Genomic DNA, 19,495 nt, shown 5'->3' on the forward strand with positions numbered 1-19,495 from the left:
CTGAGCCTGTGGTCTTCCATTTCCTCAATATGTTCCCAACTGTGGAAACAGACAGCTGAAATCTCTGAGACAGCTTTCTGTATCCTTCCCCTAAACCATGATGGTGAACAATCTTTGTCTTCGGGTCATTTGAGAGTTGTTTTGAGACCCCCATGTTGCTACTCTTCAGAGAAAATTAAAAGAGGAGGGAAACTTACAATTGACCCCCTTAAATACTCTTTCTCATAATTGGATTCACCTGTGTATGTAGGTCAGGGGTCATTGAGCTTACCAAGCCAATTTGAGTTCCAATAATTAGTTCTAAAGGTTTGGAATCAATAAAATGACAACAGTGCCCAAATTTCTGCACCTGCCTACAATTATAGCACACTTTCTATAAATCCAATAAACTTCATTTCACTTCTCAAATATCACTGTGTGTGTCTCCTATATGATATATTTAACTGACATTTTTTATCGTAACAGCCAACGATTTATACAGGAAAATCATGACGATTAACAAGGTTGCCCAAACTTTCGCATCCCACTGTATGTCTTTCACTTTCTGCCACACTTTACGAAATAGTCTAATGCTAGGGATAGTATCTGGCGGACGCGTGTCCGAGCTGAGTTCCAAGATATATGATGGTGGTTTGCCCCCCAAGAGAAAAGATATTAGGGTCCCAACAGGGTTCATACCACCATTGACTTCCCAGGATTGAAACTGCTGGGCTTGCGAAGCTAAAAAATAGAGCCAGGGATTGGGTACAGCTAATCCTCCATTATCCTTATTTCTCTGCAAGGTTTCCAGTCTAATTCTAGGGGATTTTTTGTTCCAGATTAACGACCGAAATCTACCTTTTAATTTTATAAAAGTATTTCATGGGGATCCAGATCGGGCTATTGTGTAGTATATACAAAAATTGGGGCATGAGTACCATTTTAACTAAATTGGCTCTGCCAATAAGAGATAGCAGTAGTTGACACCAACAGTTTACTTTTTGTAGGCTTTTATCTATTAACGGAAGCAGATTACGTGCAATGTAGTCCCGAATTGTGTAAGAGACTACTATCCCCATGTATTTAAAGGAGACGTCTACACGTAAGGGAGCTATTTTATCCCGTATAGCCTGCGGAATGGGATCCATGGGGAGCACAACATATTTGTCCCAATTTATGGCCAAACCGGAGTAGGAGGCAAAATTGTCTAGGCCTTCGCAGCGTCGAGTGAAAGAACTGCCTTATTACCCGCTCCGGTTCCCGACAACTGTAGAATAAGCTGCAGTCGTCTAATATTAATAGCCGTCGATTTTCCCGGCATAAAACCTGTTTGATCCGGATGTATCAAACTGAGAATGACTGTATTTAGCCTGCTGGCCAATACTTTGGCAAGGAGTTTAACATCCGTACACAGGAGTGAAATGGGCCTGTATGAATCTGGGTACATAGGGTCTTTACCCGGTTTGGGCAAAAACAATTATACTGGCTTTGTTCATGGTATCCGGCAACGCACCCTCGACCGCAGCCTGTTCAAACACCCCAAGAAGATGTGGCAGAAGAAAGTCAGCATATCTTTTCTTAAATTCCCCGGGGAGACCATCCAGCCCAGGCGCCTTCTCGTTTGGGAGCCCACTGCACCGCCTCCGCTAGCTCTTCCAAACTAAGAGGAGCTTCTAAAATGTCTCTCTGCTCCTCTGTCAAAGTCGGCAGACCCACGGGGGCAAGGAAACCCTCAATCTCTCGCTCACTACGCTGTATTCTAGAGGAATATAATAGTTCATAATAATCTCTGAACCGCTATAGAATATCCTGGCTATCAGAAACGGTATCCCCGGCAGCAGTTTGTGAACAGCCTACATACTGGGCCCCCTGTTGAGCTTTACTAACAGTGGCCAGCATATGACCTACACTCTCTCCTTCTTCAAAAAACTTTTGCTTCCAAAAGAAGCGCTTACGATTTGCGCACTCAAGCTGATGATCTTTATACGCTTGCTGTGCTTCAAGCCACGCGGATCGATTCTCTAAAGTAGGGTCCTCTACATACCGGCACTCAGTAGTGGTAACTCTGGATTTTACTGCCTGCAACAGATCTCTGTTTTTTTAATTATGCCGCTGAATCCGTCTGATATACACCCCTCTAAGGAAGGCTTTGAATGCGTCCCAGACCGCCGAACCAGTATTCAATGACATATACTCCTGCATCTCCGCAAGCATGCCCTCATCGTCACCCAATAGAGTAAGCCAGAAGGGGTTAAGCTTTCACAGAGCTCTGGATGTAATCGCATAAGGGTCCGAACTGAGCTCGACCCTAATAGGGGAATGATCGGAGAGACTTCTAGGCAGATACTCCACCTTCTGCACACGCTCCAATAAAGAGTATGTGCCCAACGCCAAATCTATTCGAGACAGCGAGTCATACGAGCTTGTGAAGCAAGAGTAATGTCTGGTATGAGGATTACGAATTCTCCAAACATCGCAGAGCCCAAACTCTGCAAGCAGATTGGCCATATTAGATGGCTTTGAACTCCCGGGATCCCAATTTCTACCATGTCTATCCAGGGCATAGTCTAATACCATATTGAAGTCTCCCAGTATAAGTGCAGGAGTATTCGGCGATGCCCCCACGAACGACAGAATTTGTCTCATAACCTCGTCCGTGTACGGAGGAGGAATATACACCGCTATCAGCAGCAACGTCGTCTGGTAAATTACACATTTTAGGCACACAAACCTACCTTGTGCATCAATATGAGATTCGAAGGCACTGAAATGGGATCTGCCTGTGTATTAGTACACTAACTCCCCTGGCATGGCTGGAGTACACAGAGTGGTACCCTCGGCCTATCCACGCCCGTTGTAGTACAGCCAAATGGGATTCTGAAAGGCAAAAAATAGCCAGCTGAAACTGTCTTAAGGAATTAAACACTGCGTATCTTTTGGAGGCATCGCCCAAACCCCTCAAATTCCAGGCAATAACATTAACCCCCATTGGAAGAGCGTGAGAGAGTTAGAGAACGGATATCTGTAGCATTCTTACTGGCACGGAGCATGGTAGTGGACAGGTACTGGTGTGGTTCCACAGAACTAACAAAAGTAACAGCGCAGTGTAAACGCAACCCCCTTAACAACACGGGGATTGAAACGGATAAAGCAAAACAATACCCAGCTACCGTTGGCGGATCCGTTTTTAACGGACCGCAAAACCATACGGTTGTGTGCAGGAGGCCTTAGTCCCATCCCGAGATGTGGCCGCGTTTGGGAAAAAAAGTTTTAACATTCACTACTCACAAAAAGTTAGGGATATTTGGCTTGTGGGTTAAATTTTAGGATGAACCTAAAACGCACTCTAACCTTTACAGGTGAACTTCAATGTTTCAGTACTTTTTGCACAACTTGCTGTTATCTAACAAGGAGCTTAACAGCAAAATTCACAGCAGGTGTTTGATCCATGAATCGCCCAATACATTTCCTGGTTCAATTAGAATTGGTATTTAAACAGTCCTGCTCATCATGCTGTTCACATTTTGACATCATGAGACCAAGACAACACCTAACAATTGATCAACAGTACCTCGCCATTGCGAGGCTTCAAGCGGGATGTCTTTTAGACAGAAGTGGCCACTGAGCTTAGAGTGTCACTGTCACGAGTGAGGTATGGGAGGGAACACCACTCCGACAACAGGAGGGAAGGGAAAAGTCACTAGGCCTCAACGCTAGGGAAAAGGGGAAGAGTCACCTCCTAACTAACCCTACTCCTTGCCCTGTCTCCTATCCGTATGGGCACACCCCAAAGGTAGGAATGCCCATACACCGGAACCTGAGACCCTAAGGATCCCTATGGATAAAGGCTGGGAATGAGGCCACCCGCTCCTTCCCAGTTGAAGGAACCAGCGTCTCCCTGAGGCCTAGTAGCGACAGACAAGGGGACGGACAACAAAACACAAAGAAGCAAGACACTTAACTTCTAAAGAGATGGACGAGCACGGACTCCAGAGAGGACAACACATCAGCTCTTCCAAAACCCAAATCAAGCTATCAACCGCACAGCCAGAACGGTGAGGTCAGACTATATAGGGGAGGTGTGATGACCACTAAGCCACACCTGAAACAAGGGGTGTGGTCAAGAGCAAAGCAACAACAACAACTGAAGCAAGTAACCAAAGAGGCTGTTAGATTCCTTCATGTGTAGCCAGTCTCTTTGATCTCCTGACATCTGTCACAGGAGGGACCGTGACAGTCACAAAGTGTCATCAGCAGGTTGCAACAGAGATACAGAGAGACTGGAAGAGTCACAGAAAGGCATAGAGGTGCACATCCTTTTACCACATCCCACACTGATGACCGCTTCATTTTAACCAGCGCCCTGCTGAACCGGATGTCGAATGCCACACAACTCCAGGCACATTTAACTAGGTTTAAGGTCAGCCTGTTCTAATTTAAGGGAGGTGAGAGGCACCCAAGTGTCACGTCAGACAATTCAAAACCGTTTACATCAGCGTGGTCTATTATCTAAATGACCTGAAAGGGTACCTGACCACACCACCAGGCACAGGCGTCATTGTCTTGCATGGACCAGGGAGCATCTATGCTGGACGAGGGACCATTCGGCCTCAGTGCTGTTCACTGATGAAAGTCAATTTATGCTGAGCAGAAATGATGGCCGCCAACAATGTTGAAGACGTCAAGGAGAGCACTATACATCAGCCACTGTTGTCACCAGACGAGCCTTTGGTGGTGGTGGTGTTACAGTGTGGGCAGGTGTGTCTAGTCAATACAGAACTGTCCTACACTTTGTGAATGGTACAGTGACAAGCCCATACTAATTGAATAACATCATTATGCCAGTCACTGTGCCTCTGCATGAACAACACAGGCCTAATTTCATCTTCATGGATGACAATGCGCCAGCTCATTGAGGTTGCATCACTAGGGAACGGCTGCTGGAGACTGGGGTACCTCAAATAGAGTGGCCTGCACTTTGTCCAGACCTAATCCCATCGAAAACCTATGGCATCAGCTGAGTTGCCATGTAGAGGCTCGTAACTCTGTACCCCAGAACCTCAATGACCTGAGGGCTTCCCTTCAAGAAGAGTAGGATGCCATGCCTCAGCAGACAATAAGTCGACTTGTGAACAGCATGTAATGCTAAAGGCCACATGACAAGTTATTGAGACACTGACATTTTTGTGGGGGTATACCCACTACTATTGTTGGTTTTTGTATCAATAAATTGTTTTAGATGAGGAAATCACCATTGCCCTACTTTCATGATACAATATCCCTGTAGTGTAAACTTTTTAAATTTTCCATAAATTTAAAGCGGAAGTCAGATATCCCTAACTTTTTGTGAGTAGTGTATGCACCTAAGCTTTCAGGACAGGGGTAGGCAACCTCCGGCACTCCAGCTGTTGTGAAGCTATAACTCCCAGCATGCATATTTTTTTTGCTTTTCTCCAAACTTCCATAAAAATGAATGAATTGTAGACGGGAAATGTAGTTTCACAGCAGCTGGAGTACTGAAGGTTGCTGATCCCTGCTCTAGGAGCAACAGGGGCGTTGCCGTTACTCCTAGAGGATCCGTTTACACTGCTGCTGCACCCTGTGCACTTTGATTGACAAGTCCAAGCATTGTGAACGACATCACACCTGCCCCTTGCTTCTCATAAAGTGATGTGCTGCGCCATGTGGTTAAGGAGCAGCTTCATCGGTTAGGGCCAGTTCACATGACTAATTTAGAAAAACACACTTAAGAAATTTGTGTGGAATCCATGTGTTTTTTTTTTTACACGTGTCTGCACCAAAAAATACGTGGAAAACACAAAAAACGTATGGACTTACATGGAGTTGTTTTTTTTTTTTATGCTCCTTAGTGATTTCAATGGAGATTCAGTGCTGATTCTGCCCCAAGACAGGACATGCTGCTTCTTTTTTTTTCACGTGTAAAAAAAAAAAAAAAAAAAGCAAGTGCTGCTTCCCATTGAAATAAATGGGAGGCTGTTTTGGGGCGATTTTTGGAACTGATTTTGAGGCAGAAACACTCCAAAATCAGCACCCTTACTGAACCACACAGAGACTGAGCAGACATGAGACTTGATGAGAAGTTAGGGCCAGCCACAATGATGTTCAGGGGGCAGTGGGCATGGCAGCAACAGAGAGAATGGAGCCTCTAGGTGTAATGGCAACACTCCCGTTGCTCTTTTTTATTCACCAAAATTCGGCCACATATCGGGATGGGACCAAGACCTAGGTTAGATCAATTTTGCTGACCAGCACATTAGTGACAAGCCAAATTCATGTAGTCTTTTTTTTAAAGTTTTACCACTTTTTCACAATAAAAATGTTTTTGCACCGACGCATCCCAAGATCTTTTTAATTTTTCTTTCTTCAGAGCTCTATGAGATGGTTTTCATTGGTATCATTTTAGGGTACATAACACTTTTTGATCGCTTTTTATTCCGCTTTTCTGTAGCGAATAATTAAAAAACTAGCACTTCTGACTTTTTACTTTTATGGCTTTCACTGTGCATGATAAATGACATGATAATTATATAGTGCGGGTCGTTATGGACGCGGTGATACCAAATATGTGGAGGGGATTTTATTTTTGCTATTTTATTTTTTTAATTGAAAGTCTTTTTTTGAACTTGGATTTTTTTTCGAAAACTTTTTTTTTTACTTTATTAAGCATTTACTTGTCCGCCAGCTCTCCTGTGAGAGCTGAGCCCCTGTTCTCCACTGCATGGGAGATCTGTGCAGTGCTTAGACTAGGCCATTGACTTTTTACTAGCCTAAGGCCCATTAGTTACTGCTGTAAAAAGGCATATGGGTGGTCACTTATGGGATAACGTCAGGATACCCTTTTTAGATTTTGGCCTTTGCCGGTTAAACAGCGGAAGGCAGTGTTTACATGGTCAGGAAATATGTGGCTGAAGCTGCTATGGATTTACAATGGATACTGTTCATGCAGATTTGTATTATCTGTGGCCTTAGGCCTCATGCACACCACTGTGGTTTGGGTCCACATCCGAGCCGCAATTTTTGCGGGACAGATGCAGACCCATTCACTTCAATGGGGCCACAAAAGATATGGACAGCACTCTTTGTGCTGTCTGTATCCGCATGTCCATTCTGTAGTAGGGTTGCACCGGGTATCGAACTTTTGATACCCAATCGATACTTTTACACCTGGATCGATCCGATACTGGGATTTGCTATTTTCCGATACTAGGCTGCGATACTGTGCCACCTAGTATCTGTTAGAGAACATGGTGTGCGCCGTAGATTCTGCTTGTAAATCTGTGCAATATCCAGTATAGAAATAAAAGCCTTTGTCATAATATAAAGTTATGCAACCTTTAAAGGGAACCTGTCATCAACTTTATGGTGACCTCACTGAGAGCAGCATAAAATAGTGACAGAAATGCTGATTTCAGCGGTGTGTCACTCATGAGCTAATAGTAAGTGGTTGCCGAGAACCAGCATCATAATCATTGCAGCCCAGGCCTTGAAAAGAGTCAAATCTACCTGAGAAGAGTCATGGTTATTCATAATCTCCTGCACTCTCACCCATCTGCTGATGATTGGCAGTTCTCTCCTAGAGAGAAAGGGAGAAAACTAGGTAGAAGACAGTCAGTCATCAGCAGGTGGGCAGGGAGAGCAGGAATTCATGAATAACCAGGACTCTTCTCAGGTGGCGTGACTCTTTTCCAGGCCCAGTCTGCAATGATTGTGATGTTGGTTCTCGGCAACAACTTACATTTAACTTTTAAACGACAGACCGCTGAAATCAACTCGCCCGTCTCTACTTTATTTTGCCGTTAGTATGGCCTTTAGGCTACATTCACATGTCAGTATTTTTCTATATCCCGATTTTCGGTCCGTTTTTTGCGGATCCGTTGTTCCTGAAAATGTTTCCGTATGTCATCCGTTTTTTGCGGATCCGCAAAAAACGGAAACATGTATAAATTTCAATAAGCAAATAAAGTTGTTTGGATTTCTTTGAAAAAAAAAATTATTATTTTTTTTTTAATGTAATTTCCAGGAACGGAATACGCATAAAACGGATGACATACGTAATGACATCCGAATGTCTTCCGTTTTTTGCGGATCCATTGACTTTGTATTGTACCAGGATCCAAATTTTGCGGAAAAGAATAGGACATGTTTTATATTTAAATGGACATGCGAAACGGAACAACGGAAACGGACAGCACACATTGTGCTGTCCGATTTTTTCCAGGACCCATTGAAAATGAATGGGTCCAGATCTGGTACAGATCTGTTCCGCAAAAAACGGAACAGATCAGGAAAGAAGAAACGGACGTGTGAATGAACCCTTAATGTGTGTTTTTTTTTATTTTTTATTTTTTTATTTCTCTACAATTTCACTGCCTCTACATGTTGTCAGTGAATAGAAACATTCAGAGGATTGCCTGTATTTTTGTTGCTCTGACGATCCATTATTTTTATTCTCAGCTGCCCAATGTGGAAGGAGAGTTGCGGTATTTGATTATGTAGACCCATCACCCCAAGGTATGGTCAGCTGGTAAATTGTACTTAAAGTATCCACATAAGATTCAGCATGGTTTTGTCTATTTTATATGTTTTCGGCAGGGCTGGGCATGTCCAGGGCTACTACAGTGGTTCCTCAACAATGACTCAGGTTACAATATCTGCAGTATACAGTGGTCTTTTCTGGGCCAATGTATCATGTAACTTCTTCCTGAGGATGGGTCATCAGTATGTAAATCCTGAAGAACCCCTTTCATATAGCAGTTTTAGGGATCATTGTACTGGGGACCGGTTCACACGGCCTTTTGATACGCTTGCAGCCACTAGTATGGGGAGTTTGCTGCCTACCTATTGATATGGCTGCCTCAGACTTCAGCAGTAGATAGCAGCAGCAGCTAATTTAGGTGCAATAAAGGAATTGGAAGAGATCCATTGGAGTGCCGTGGCTTCACTATCTACTGCTGGTAATTATGGGGACCCTAGGACCGGGATCCAACGCTGTAGGCACCACCACAGATTGGTATTACTGGAAACCCAGTGAGTAGTGCTGCCTTATTGCTACATTGTGCCTCAGACTTCAGTAGGACTTGTTTTATTACAGTTTGTATGCCGTCAGCACCTTTGTGGCAGCTGCGGGCAGCAAGAATTTTACCATGTAAGTCTATTGCTGTGTAAATGGAATCACAATAATTGGAGCTCTATCTTACAAAAAGCATAACTTCAACCACTATATAGAACATATATGCCATTAGTATTCTGCATCTTTTTACAGTAAGTAAATCAGTACTGTTGCACTAGGCTGACAGCGTACTCTGCTGGTAATATTTATGGGGGTATTTGCTGGCACTGTTTATGGTGTCCCACCATGTGGAATTGGTAGAATGAAGCGAGTAGTGTTGAGCGAAGCGAGCTTCGGATGGTACATCCGAAGTCGCTTTGTTCAAAACTTCGGCATAATACTATACAAAGATCCGAACTCTGCTTTGGTTCCCACTTGAATAGGGTTTCTCAACTCCGCTACTCGGGACCCACCTACCGGTCAGGATTTGAGAACATCCCACAGAACAAATACCTGTGGTAAGTCCTGATGCGTGGACGCTAATTATATCACCTGCTCAATACTAAGGAAATCCTGAAAACATGACCGGCAGGTGGATCCCGAGGACAGGAGTTGAGAAACCCTGGACTAGAACCTCGGAAGAGTTCAGTTTCAATTTTTTAAGTGGTTTTCCACTTTAAAAATCAATTATTGAAGTTATTCAATGAAGTCACGCGCAACTTCGTGAATAACTAACTTCAGTACATCAAATTCTAATACTGTACAGAGATGAATCTCCGTACAGTATTAATCCGAAGTACTGAACGAAGGGACTTCGGATGTAGCATCCGAAGCTTGCTTCGCTCAACACTAGAAGCAAGTGTAAGGGTACAGTCACAGAAAGTGAAAAAAAATCCATTAAACTCAGTTTTTCATGGCCATTTTGCATCTGTTTGTGCATTCATTCCTTGGCCGTTTATCCATTTTTAACGTCAGTTTTGTATCCCTTTTTGACAGCTTTTTGTTTTTAAACCCCCAACCCCTGCAAGGCCCTCAGTATATTTTACTCGCCTCACCACAGGCACTCGCAGGAACAGTGGCTGAGCACTGAAGCAGGACCTGATGCTCCCAGTGTGATCATGTGACATTATGACGCTGGAAGTGTCAGGTCCTGTTGCAAGAGCAAGTGTATCGGCGAGTACCTCTTTTTTCACATAATTGCCCATTTTTTAAATCAAATCGTTTTTATTGATTTTAAAAGATAAGCATTTTCTGTAATCACTTTTACATTTTGCCATGAAAAATAAAGAATAAAATACAATAATAAATTGCATAATTGCCCATTTTTAATGGCTATTAGACAGGGGCACTTCTGTTTTCGGAAGTCCCATAGCAGTGAATAAAGAAAGCCATGCATCCTATCATTATGCATAAATATCCTAGATGGGAATACCTATTTTAAGGAGTTGTGCAACTTTGGTAGGGTTTTTGGCAAATCCTCCTCTCTGGACAGACCTGCTTCCCAGTGCTGGCTCCCCTCTACTTTGCTCCACAGCCTCGGCTGCTCCGCTGGGCTCTCTGGATGTGAACTTGCTGTTTGACACTGACGCAGCTAATCGCTGACCTGCTCCCCTTGTGTCACGTGCCTATTTGCAGCACCATGAAACAGGAGGTCTACATCCATTTAACCCAGCAGAACATCTGAGGCTTTGGAGTGAAGGAGCGGGGAGCTGACACTGGGAAGCAAGTAAGTATGGATAGAGTCTGCCCAGGAGGGGGGGTTTTGCCAAGACCCCCCTAAAGGTGCACCAGCCTTAAAAGATCTGAATCCACAAATTGTGGGCATACTCTAACGTGACATAGTTGACATCCTGGGTTTAAAAAAATTGGAAATCTGATTTTTTTTTTTTTACATAGTGTTTTTGTACAGTTTTCATTGTATAATTCCTTGTGAGGTTTATAGCAATATTTTCACATTCCTTTAATTGGGGAGGTTTCTTTATGTTACTGGGATGTATGCTGATGAGATATTGATATGTAATTATTTTTTACTTTACCCTACCCCAAGGAACCAAATGGGGTATTGGAGGGACATGTGTGAATGTTGGCTGCATTCCGAAAAAGCTGATGCATCATGCAGCACTGTTAGGAGGTGCCTTGAAAGATGCCCCCCATTACGGCTGGCATATGCCGCATCCAGCACAACATGACTGGTAATATTTGTATTATCTTAACACTGTAATGATCATCTTCAAACCTAATCATATTGCAAATTATATAAAAGAAGTATTAAGTGTAACAGCTGCATAGTTCAAAAGCAGTGCAAATAATGGACTTTTACACCTGCTTTGCTGTTAAATAAACACATGTTCTGAATGTGCCCTTTTCAAAAGTGACCTCATTTCACCTTCCAGTTTGGAAGTTTGGAGCTTTGCCAGAATCTCTCATTGGTAAGAAACATGGTCGTGGAAGTGAGATTAGAACATTGCTGTAGATATGTGACATGAAATCCTGTGTAACAGCGCCTTCTTGTGGTATGAACTGTACAGGACACTATTGCTGCATGAAATTTAGACTTTGTAATTGTACTATATAGTATTGGGGAGATTTTTTATAAGACCGTCATAAACCATGATATGGGGGGGTTATCAAGCCATTTACACCAGTTTTGGGGGTTTTGGGGTAAAGAAATTAGCAAATTTTGGTGCGCTCCATATTTGTGTTAAAATTTTCAAGCTTTCCACCAGTTTTCGGAAGTAGAAAGAATTGTGGGTCAGTGTTTATAGAACCTGAGTGGGAGGGACAGGGACTGACAGATCGCAGGTGTAGATTTCAATTTGTGGAACAAGGATGGTACAAGATTTGCCAAATTTATTGAGGGGTGTATGAGACATACAGTGCATTCGGAAAGTCTTCAGAACCTTTCACCTTTTCTAGATTTTGTTATGTTGCAGCCTTGTGCTAAAATAAAAACCAAAAATTAAGTTTTCCCTCATAAATCTGTATGAAATACTCCATAATGAGAAAGTGAAAACAGAATTTTAGAAATGTTTGTAAATTTATTAAAAAGGAAAAACTAAATTCCGCCTGGGCATAAGTATTCAGACTCTTCGCTATACACTTGAAGTTTGTCGTTGGGGACCTCCCATCTGTGGTAAATTCAGTTGATTGGACATGATTAAGAACATGATAGACACGCCCCGCCTATATAAGGTCTCACAGCTGACAGTGCAGATAAGAGCAAAAACCAAGCCATGATGAGGAAAGAGCTGCCTGTAGAGCTCAGAGATAGGATTGTGTGGAAGCAGAGATCTGGAGAAGGTTCCGAAAAAATATATTTCTGCTGCACTCAAACTTCTCAGTAGCACAGTGGTTTTTAAATGGAAGACGTTTGGAACAACCAGGACTCCTCCTAGAGCTGTCCATCCCTCCGAACTAAATAATCAGGAGTGACCAAGAACCCAATGGTCTCTCTGGCTGAGCTCCAAGGATCCTGTGTGTCCACAATCCGCAAGATACGGCAAAGAATAGGACATGTGTTATCTTTTGTGGTGTGGAGGCATGGATCTGAAGTGCCACAAAGCGCTTCTGTGGGCTTTCGCGTCCATACCTCCACACTGCAAAAGATAATACAGGTCCTATCTTTTGCTGTATCTTGTGGATCGTGGACCCGTACAAGTAAATGGCTCCGCATCCACAGCACGGAGTGCACACGGCTATTTGCGGTCCACAGCACGGGAGCATGGAGTTTTAGTACTATTATGGTGTGCACCAAACTTTGTGACTTTTTACCCCAGAACTAATAAATATCACTCTCTATGTGCTAGTTTGAATAAGATTTTTCTTTTATTTGAATCTAGGAGTAAAATGGCACAGTCTGTTCAAAATTATGTGAAATCACTGAATTGGGGCCACCGAGTACAGTTGCAGGACAAGTAAGTGACCCCTTCCTTTCTACAAATCTCTTTGAGGGATTTTTTGTTTTATTTTTGCAGTTCTGGAGTGAGTTGAGGACATCCATCTGTATAATACCCTCATATGTGTTTCCCAATCATGAGTTATACTTTAGTAGCACATGTTAGTTACTTAAAAAAATATAAATGAATGTACAGAGTTTACCTTTACCATGTAGTAACTGGGATCCAAATGCCATATTCAGCGTCTGAGCTGGTGCCACACTCACAAAGCCGCTGCTTCTTCTACAGCTAGCACAGCTTTTCTTATGTTTCCATGTTTTTTCCCCTCAGACGGCAAAATAGTCTGTTTAAAGGAATCGTATCTATTCTATTTGTAGGGCTTTTAACGTTTTTTTTTTTTTTTTTTTTCAATATGGGTAGAATGGTGTTAAAATAACATTGCCCTACTCCCGTCATCCTGTTAGGGTGCCATTCACATTTGTTGCCAAGCCACAGGTACCACAGCCAGATTACTAATCGCCAGGCTGTACATGTAGTTGCAACTTGAAACTATGACAAGTACAAGTGCAGCCTGGCAGTTAGTGGTAAATCATGGCTCGGCCGCAAATTTAATAGCACTCTTAGTTATTTAATGTGTTCGTGTGTGTGTGTGTGTGTGTGTATATGTATGTATGTATGTGGGGTAAATAAAGATTTTGTATTTTTTACTTTTTGGAGTGCTGCCCATTTTTTCCATTATATATATATATATATATATATATATATATATATATATAAAATTAATTTTTTTTTTTTTGAAAAGGAAACCTCTTCACAAAACTCTGCTTCTGGTATATATTTTACAGCTTCAGCCCCAGTAACCCCTACTGAGCAGTGCCACCCCTGTTTATTATAGCTGCTCTCCTCTTATCACTGCACTTTGGTCCCAGCATACACGAAAGTATTTTGTTTCCCTCTTTGTTCCTTTTTTTTGTGGATTGGATGAGGACCCATTCATTTCAATGGGTCCACAAAAAATGCGGACAGCACACCGTGTGCTATCCGCATACGTTTGTCCATTCTGTAGCCCCTCAAAAAATATAGGGCATGCCCTATTCTTGTCCATTTTGCGGACAAAGATAGGCATTGTTACAATGGATCCACACAAAAAAATGGATGCAATACGGATGCCAAAAGGACATCATCCGTATTTTTTGCGGATCAATGTTTTGAGGACTGCATTGGAGACTACCACATTTATAGGGCTGTCTTTCCTTACATTTAACTCTTGCAAAAATGTTTCCGAGTTAGGGAAACAGCATAGCTTGCTGTGCTACGCTGTTTCCTAGCTCCAATGCACCGCCATGTGAACTACTGATACAACGTGCGTTACGCTGTTTCCCAGCTGGCTGTTGGTCAGGGCGTCTTATCTTGCCTTAATAACATTGAGATTAGACAACCCCTTTAAATTACTGAAAGCTGTGTGTCTGCCCTGATGTTATTGTTTCATCTTTGTTAGATTCTCTGTAAGTGGCTTTCTGCTTTAACTGGTAGGTAGTATTATGTTCTAGTTCTTTGTACTATGTCACTTTTAATTTTTCATCTATTTGTACGCTTTTTTCTTAACAGGAAAGTGAAATACTTTAACTTGAGGGCCAGTCTTGTTGATGAGCACACTGTGCATGCAGTAGCAAACAATGGAAAGGAGGTTTGTTTCACTCAAAACAATTAACTTTACTCAGATTAATACTTAATACTAGTCTGCATAAAGCTCTGTTTAGGCCAGGGGTTCGCTACCGGCTGCCTATGATGCCATTTTGTGTGGCCCCTAAGCATCGGGCTGAAACTAGGAAGGAGTTCCGTTTTAAGCAACTTAAAGGGGTTGTCTGGGCAGCAGATATTGATGACCTATCTTCAGGATAGGTTATCAGATCGGTGGGGGGGGTCTGACTCTTGGCACCCACGCCCATCAGTTGTTTGAAGGGGATGCACTTCAATGGTTACCTGCATGCCGTCTTCAACTGAATGGGAAAGGAAGCTGTAATTACTCGGCACAGCTTCTACAAGGGAGGCCGTGGGAAGGTAAACATTCAAGAGGGCGCAGCACTCGCATGAGCTCAATGGCCTCTTCACACAGCTGTTGATCAGATCTGGATATTGATGACCTACCCGGAGGATAGGTAATCAATATCTTCAGCCAGGAGAAATCCCTCAAAATGTAAATGTCAGACTATTTTTTTATGTACAGGGAAAGTCATTAGAAGTATTTTTGTAATATACTTTGCTAGGTTATTGTGTTAACTTTTATTAACCCTCTTTTTAAAGATTGCACCCGCCGTGCAGCGAATGTGTGTTATCAGCTTTATAAGCGGGAGCATTCCCCGGCTGAGATCGGGTAAGCTGTAGTACTCCGGTGATGGCTTGGAGCCTCAAGCAGGCTCCGATACCCATCACTGGAATATTCCAATACAGGCCAGTAGGTAGCAGCACTGTATTGGAATACAGTGAATGGTGTGTTTTGTGATGCATATATATCCATCACAGAATACAATTGGCAATCAGTGACTTTAAAAAAAAGTTTAAATAAATAAATAATAAAAGTTCAAATCACTCCCTTTTCACCAAAATAAAAATACATAAACAAAAAAGAAACATCATGGACATAGCTGCGTTCGAAAATGCCCATACTATTACTGGAAACTGAAAAACTGTCAAAATGGCGGATTCGTCATTTTTAGTCACTTTACCTTCCCACAAAAATTTAATAAAAAGTTGCACACTTCAAAATGGTATCACTGAAAAGTACAGATCACCCCGTAAAAAATGAGTCCTCATACAGCACAGATACAGTAACTACAAAAAAGTTATAGGGGTCAGAATATGGCAATGAAAAGTAACCTTTTTTTTTATTTTATTTTATTTTATTTTTTTTTCAGTATAAAAACGCAAGAATAACTGTCGTATTGTAATCGTAATGAAGGTAACAGGTTAATTTTACCGCATATAGAATGCCGTAAAGTAGAAACCTAATGGGGCCGAATTGCGTATATTTTCCAATTCCACACCATTTAAAAAAAAAAATCCAGCTCCCCATTACATCATATGCAATATTAAATAGTGCCCTTGGAAAGTACAACTTGTTCTGCAAAAAACAACTCTCGTAAGGGTAATGTATACATGTACCACTAGGGATGAGCGAATCGACTTCGGATGAAACATCCGAAGTCGATTCGCATAAGACTTTGTTCTAATACTGTACGGAGCAGGAGCTCTGTACAGTATTAGAATGTATTGGCTCCGATGAGCCGAATTTATTACTTCGCAAAAGTCTCACTAGACTTCGCAAAATAACTTCATAAATTAATTTGTACTGTAAAAAAACTCAGGTTCGGTTCCAAGTGGTCACCGAACCCGAGTTCAGGAAATGTTATTTTACAGTACAAATAAATTTATGAAGTTATTTTGCGAAGTCTAGTGAGACTTTTCCGAAGCAATAACTTCGGCTCATCGGAGCCAATACATTCTAATACTGTACGGAGCTCCTTCTCTGTATAGTATTAGAACAAAGTTTTATGCAAATCAACTTCAGATGTTCCATACGAAGTCGATTCGCTCATCCCTATGTACCACCTAATCAAGGTCGCCTGTGGGATTGACGCAGGTAGACGAGCAGAGATGTATTTTGATCAAAATGTATTGGTTGAGAGTCCAAGATTTTAGCATGTATATAATGTTTGCATCTGTTGTGTGCATTATTTTCTGTGATTTTGACACATGACCCTCAAGCTAGAAACAATTATGCTCCCCTGTTATAGACGGTGCATGCAATTTCTTACCTTGTTGTGCTCAATATCACACAAGGAGAGTTTTCAAAACTAGAAGACTGATCAAAAGAGCAGGAAGGGCTGAGAGTGGTGTGTCACTGGCCAGGTGTTGGTGAGTCATACAGTTGAAGTCATAATTTGCCATACACTTTAGCCGCATTCATTAAAACTCATTTTTTCACAATTCCTGACAATTAATCCAAGCACACATTAGGTCAGTTAGGATCACAATGTCAAATTTCAGAATAATGCTGGAGACGATAAATTATTATTTTACTCACTGACATATTCTGCAGCGCTTTACAGGAATTATCATCACTCATGTCTTGTCATGTCTTTGCAGTTATTAAAATTATTTCAGCTTTAATTCTTTCATCACGTTCCCTGGGGCTCAGAAGTTTATATGCACCAAGTTGACTTTGCCCTATTGCTGCAGTAGCCTTGAACCTTACTACGGCGCCAGGCTACTACACGGAAGCAATGGCTCCCCTGATCGTCGCAATTGACCATGGCATCTGAGGGGGTAAAAATCTGCAATCCGCATTATCGGCGATCGCTAACATGTGTGAAACAGCAGAAACTCGTCAGCTATTGACTGCACCTCTGTGGAGCGGGCATCATCTTTAACCTTTTCCTGATGCAGCGATTTATTATTATTTTTTCGCTCCCTGCCTTTCCATAGCCATAACTTTATTTTACCATTAACATTTTTAGGCGTTTTTGTGTGGAGCAAATTGTACTTTCTAATGGAACCATTTAATATTGCATATGAAGCTGGTAAAAAAATCCAAATGGGGTGGAATTGGAAAAAAAAAACTCTAGGAGCAATGGGGGTGTTTCCCCTACTCCTAGAGGCTCAGTTCTCCGTCCTCTGGCCACGCCCTCATCATGCCTGGTCCTGTCAATTAACATGATGATGGTGCAGCCAGATGAGGTAGAACTGAGCCTGTAGGAGTAGGGGCAATACCCCCATTGCTCCTAGAGGCTCATTTGCATAAAATAAAAGTTCATTTTTCACAAAAATGGAGGCACATAGAAAGAAGGTACAAAGACTGGTAGCTTCAGTTGACATTAGCACCAGTCAGCCAGTTTAATAATGATGTTCCTGATGACAGAAGTCCTTTAAAAAGTGGGTTTGGAAATCTTCTTTAAAAATGTCAAAATTACACTAATGCAATTACTAAAAAATAAATTGACATTTGGAAAATTATGCCAACATAAAGTATACATATGGGGAATGTTAATAACTATTTTATGAGGTATCACTATCCGTCTTAAAGGGAGTCTGTCATCAACATTTCACCTTTGTAACCCTTCCCATAGCTTTCTAGCAGCCTTACAGTTAATAAAAACTTTACCTTTATGAGCAATCCTGGACTTATAAAACCGGCAAAAAACATCTTTGTAGCATATGCAAATGAGGGCTCGCAAGTGCCCAGGGGCGGCGTTACCCTCGTAGGCGCCCAGCTAGCTCAGCCTTATCGTCGCTTCCCCCCGCCCCTTCCTTCCCTCTGCCTGCCCATCCTTTCCCTCTGACCGCCCATCTACTAACTTCTTATTTCGCCGAGATCCCGCGCCTGCGCACTCAGTCCGTCGGCCGGAGCATGCGCACTGCGATGCCCATTCCTTGTACGGCATCACGGTAATTAATGCGCATGCGCCGGCTAACGGCGCGAAAACACAACAAAGGAGGCGGTCCATCGGCGCATGGGCCGGCCGACGGACTGAGTGCGCAGGCGCGGAATCTCGGCGAAACAAGAAGTTAGTAGATGGGCGGTCAGAGGGAAAGGATGGGCGGGCAGAGGGAAGGAAGGGGCGGGGGGAAGCTACGATAAGGCTGAGCTAGCTGGGCACCTACGAGGGTAATGCCGCCCCTGGGCACTTGCGAGCCCTCATTTGCACATGCTACAAAGATGTTTTTTGCCGGTTTTATAAGTCCACGATTGCTCATAAAGGTAATGTTTTTATTAACTGTAAGGCTGCTAGAAAGCTATGGGAAGGGTTACAAAGGTGAAATGTTGATGACAGACTCCCTTTAAATGCAGATAAATTCAAATTTAGAAAATAGTGATTTTTTTTCCAAATTTTCTGTAAATTAGCGTGTTTTGTTTTATTTTTATAAATAAAGGTAAAAAATATTGACTCAAATGTACACCTAACATGAAGTACAATATGTCATAAGAAAACAAGTTATTACCACATAAATTGAAATTTATCAAATTTGCAAAATGTGGCTTGGTCCTTATGGTGAAAACTGGCTTGGTCTTGAAGGGGTTAAAGACCAGACATCTACTGTACATGTACAGCAGATGTCGGGCAAGGGGTTAAAGTGCGGACATCCTCTGTACATGTATGGCGGGTATCCTGAAGGGGTTAAAGACAGTTTTACCAAATACTAACCATGTGTATGTAAACTGAGCCACTTCCAACGTGATGAAAGAAATAAAAGCTGAAATAATTCTGACATTTCACATTCTTGAAATATAGTAGTGATCTTAACAGAGTGAATGTGTGCTAGGATTGAATGTCAGGAATTGTGAAGAACAGAATTTTTAGGAATGTATCCTAGGTGTATGGCAACTTATGAGTGCAGCTGTCTAGTACACCTCCAGTGTATCTTCCACCTAGTCTATCAGCTATGGCGTAGCATGAGGAGGGTGCAGAGTTGATGGACTGACCAGTGAAGGGAAAATGTCCTGTAAACACAGTTGTAACCAGCACAAGAAACAAGGTTAAATCACAACTTG

At 42.3% G+C, this 19,495-nt stretch overlaps 1 protein-coding gene across 2 annotated transcripts in view; it reads left to right on the forward strand.

Annotated features, from left to right (window-relative positions):
• TXNRD2 (thioredoxin reductase 2) overlaps positions 1 to 19,495 on the forward strand; it is a 169,251-nt gene that overhangs the window by 24,124 nt on the left and 125,632 nt on the right. For both annotated transcript variants that reach the window (XM_040416326.1, XM_040416327.1), the window contains exons 3-6: positions 8,455 to 8,511; positions 11,097 to 11,241; positions 12,889 to 12,963; positions 14,554 to 14,632. In XM_040416326.1, the coding sequence (XP_040272260.1) occupies positions 8,455 to 8,511; positions 11,097 to 11,241; positions 12,889 to 12,963; positions 14,554 to 14,632 (356 nt within the window). The remainder of the gene's footprint in view (positions 1 to 8,454; positions 8,512 to 11,096; positions 11,242 to 12,888; positions 12,964 to 14,553; positions 14,633 to 19,495) is intronic.

The sequence above is a fragment of the Bufo bufo genome, chromosome 2, assembly GCF_905171765.1.
Source record: "Bufo bufo chromosome 2, aBufBuf1.1, whole genome shotgun sequence".
In the NCBI taxonomy this organism is placed as follows: domain Eukaryota; kingdom Metazoa; phylum Chordata; class Amphibia; order Anura; family Bufonidae; genus Bufo; species Bufo bufo.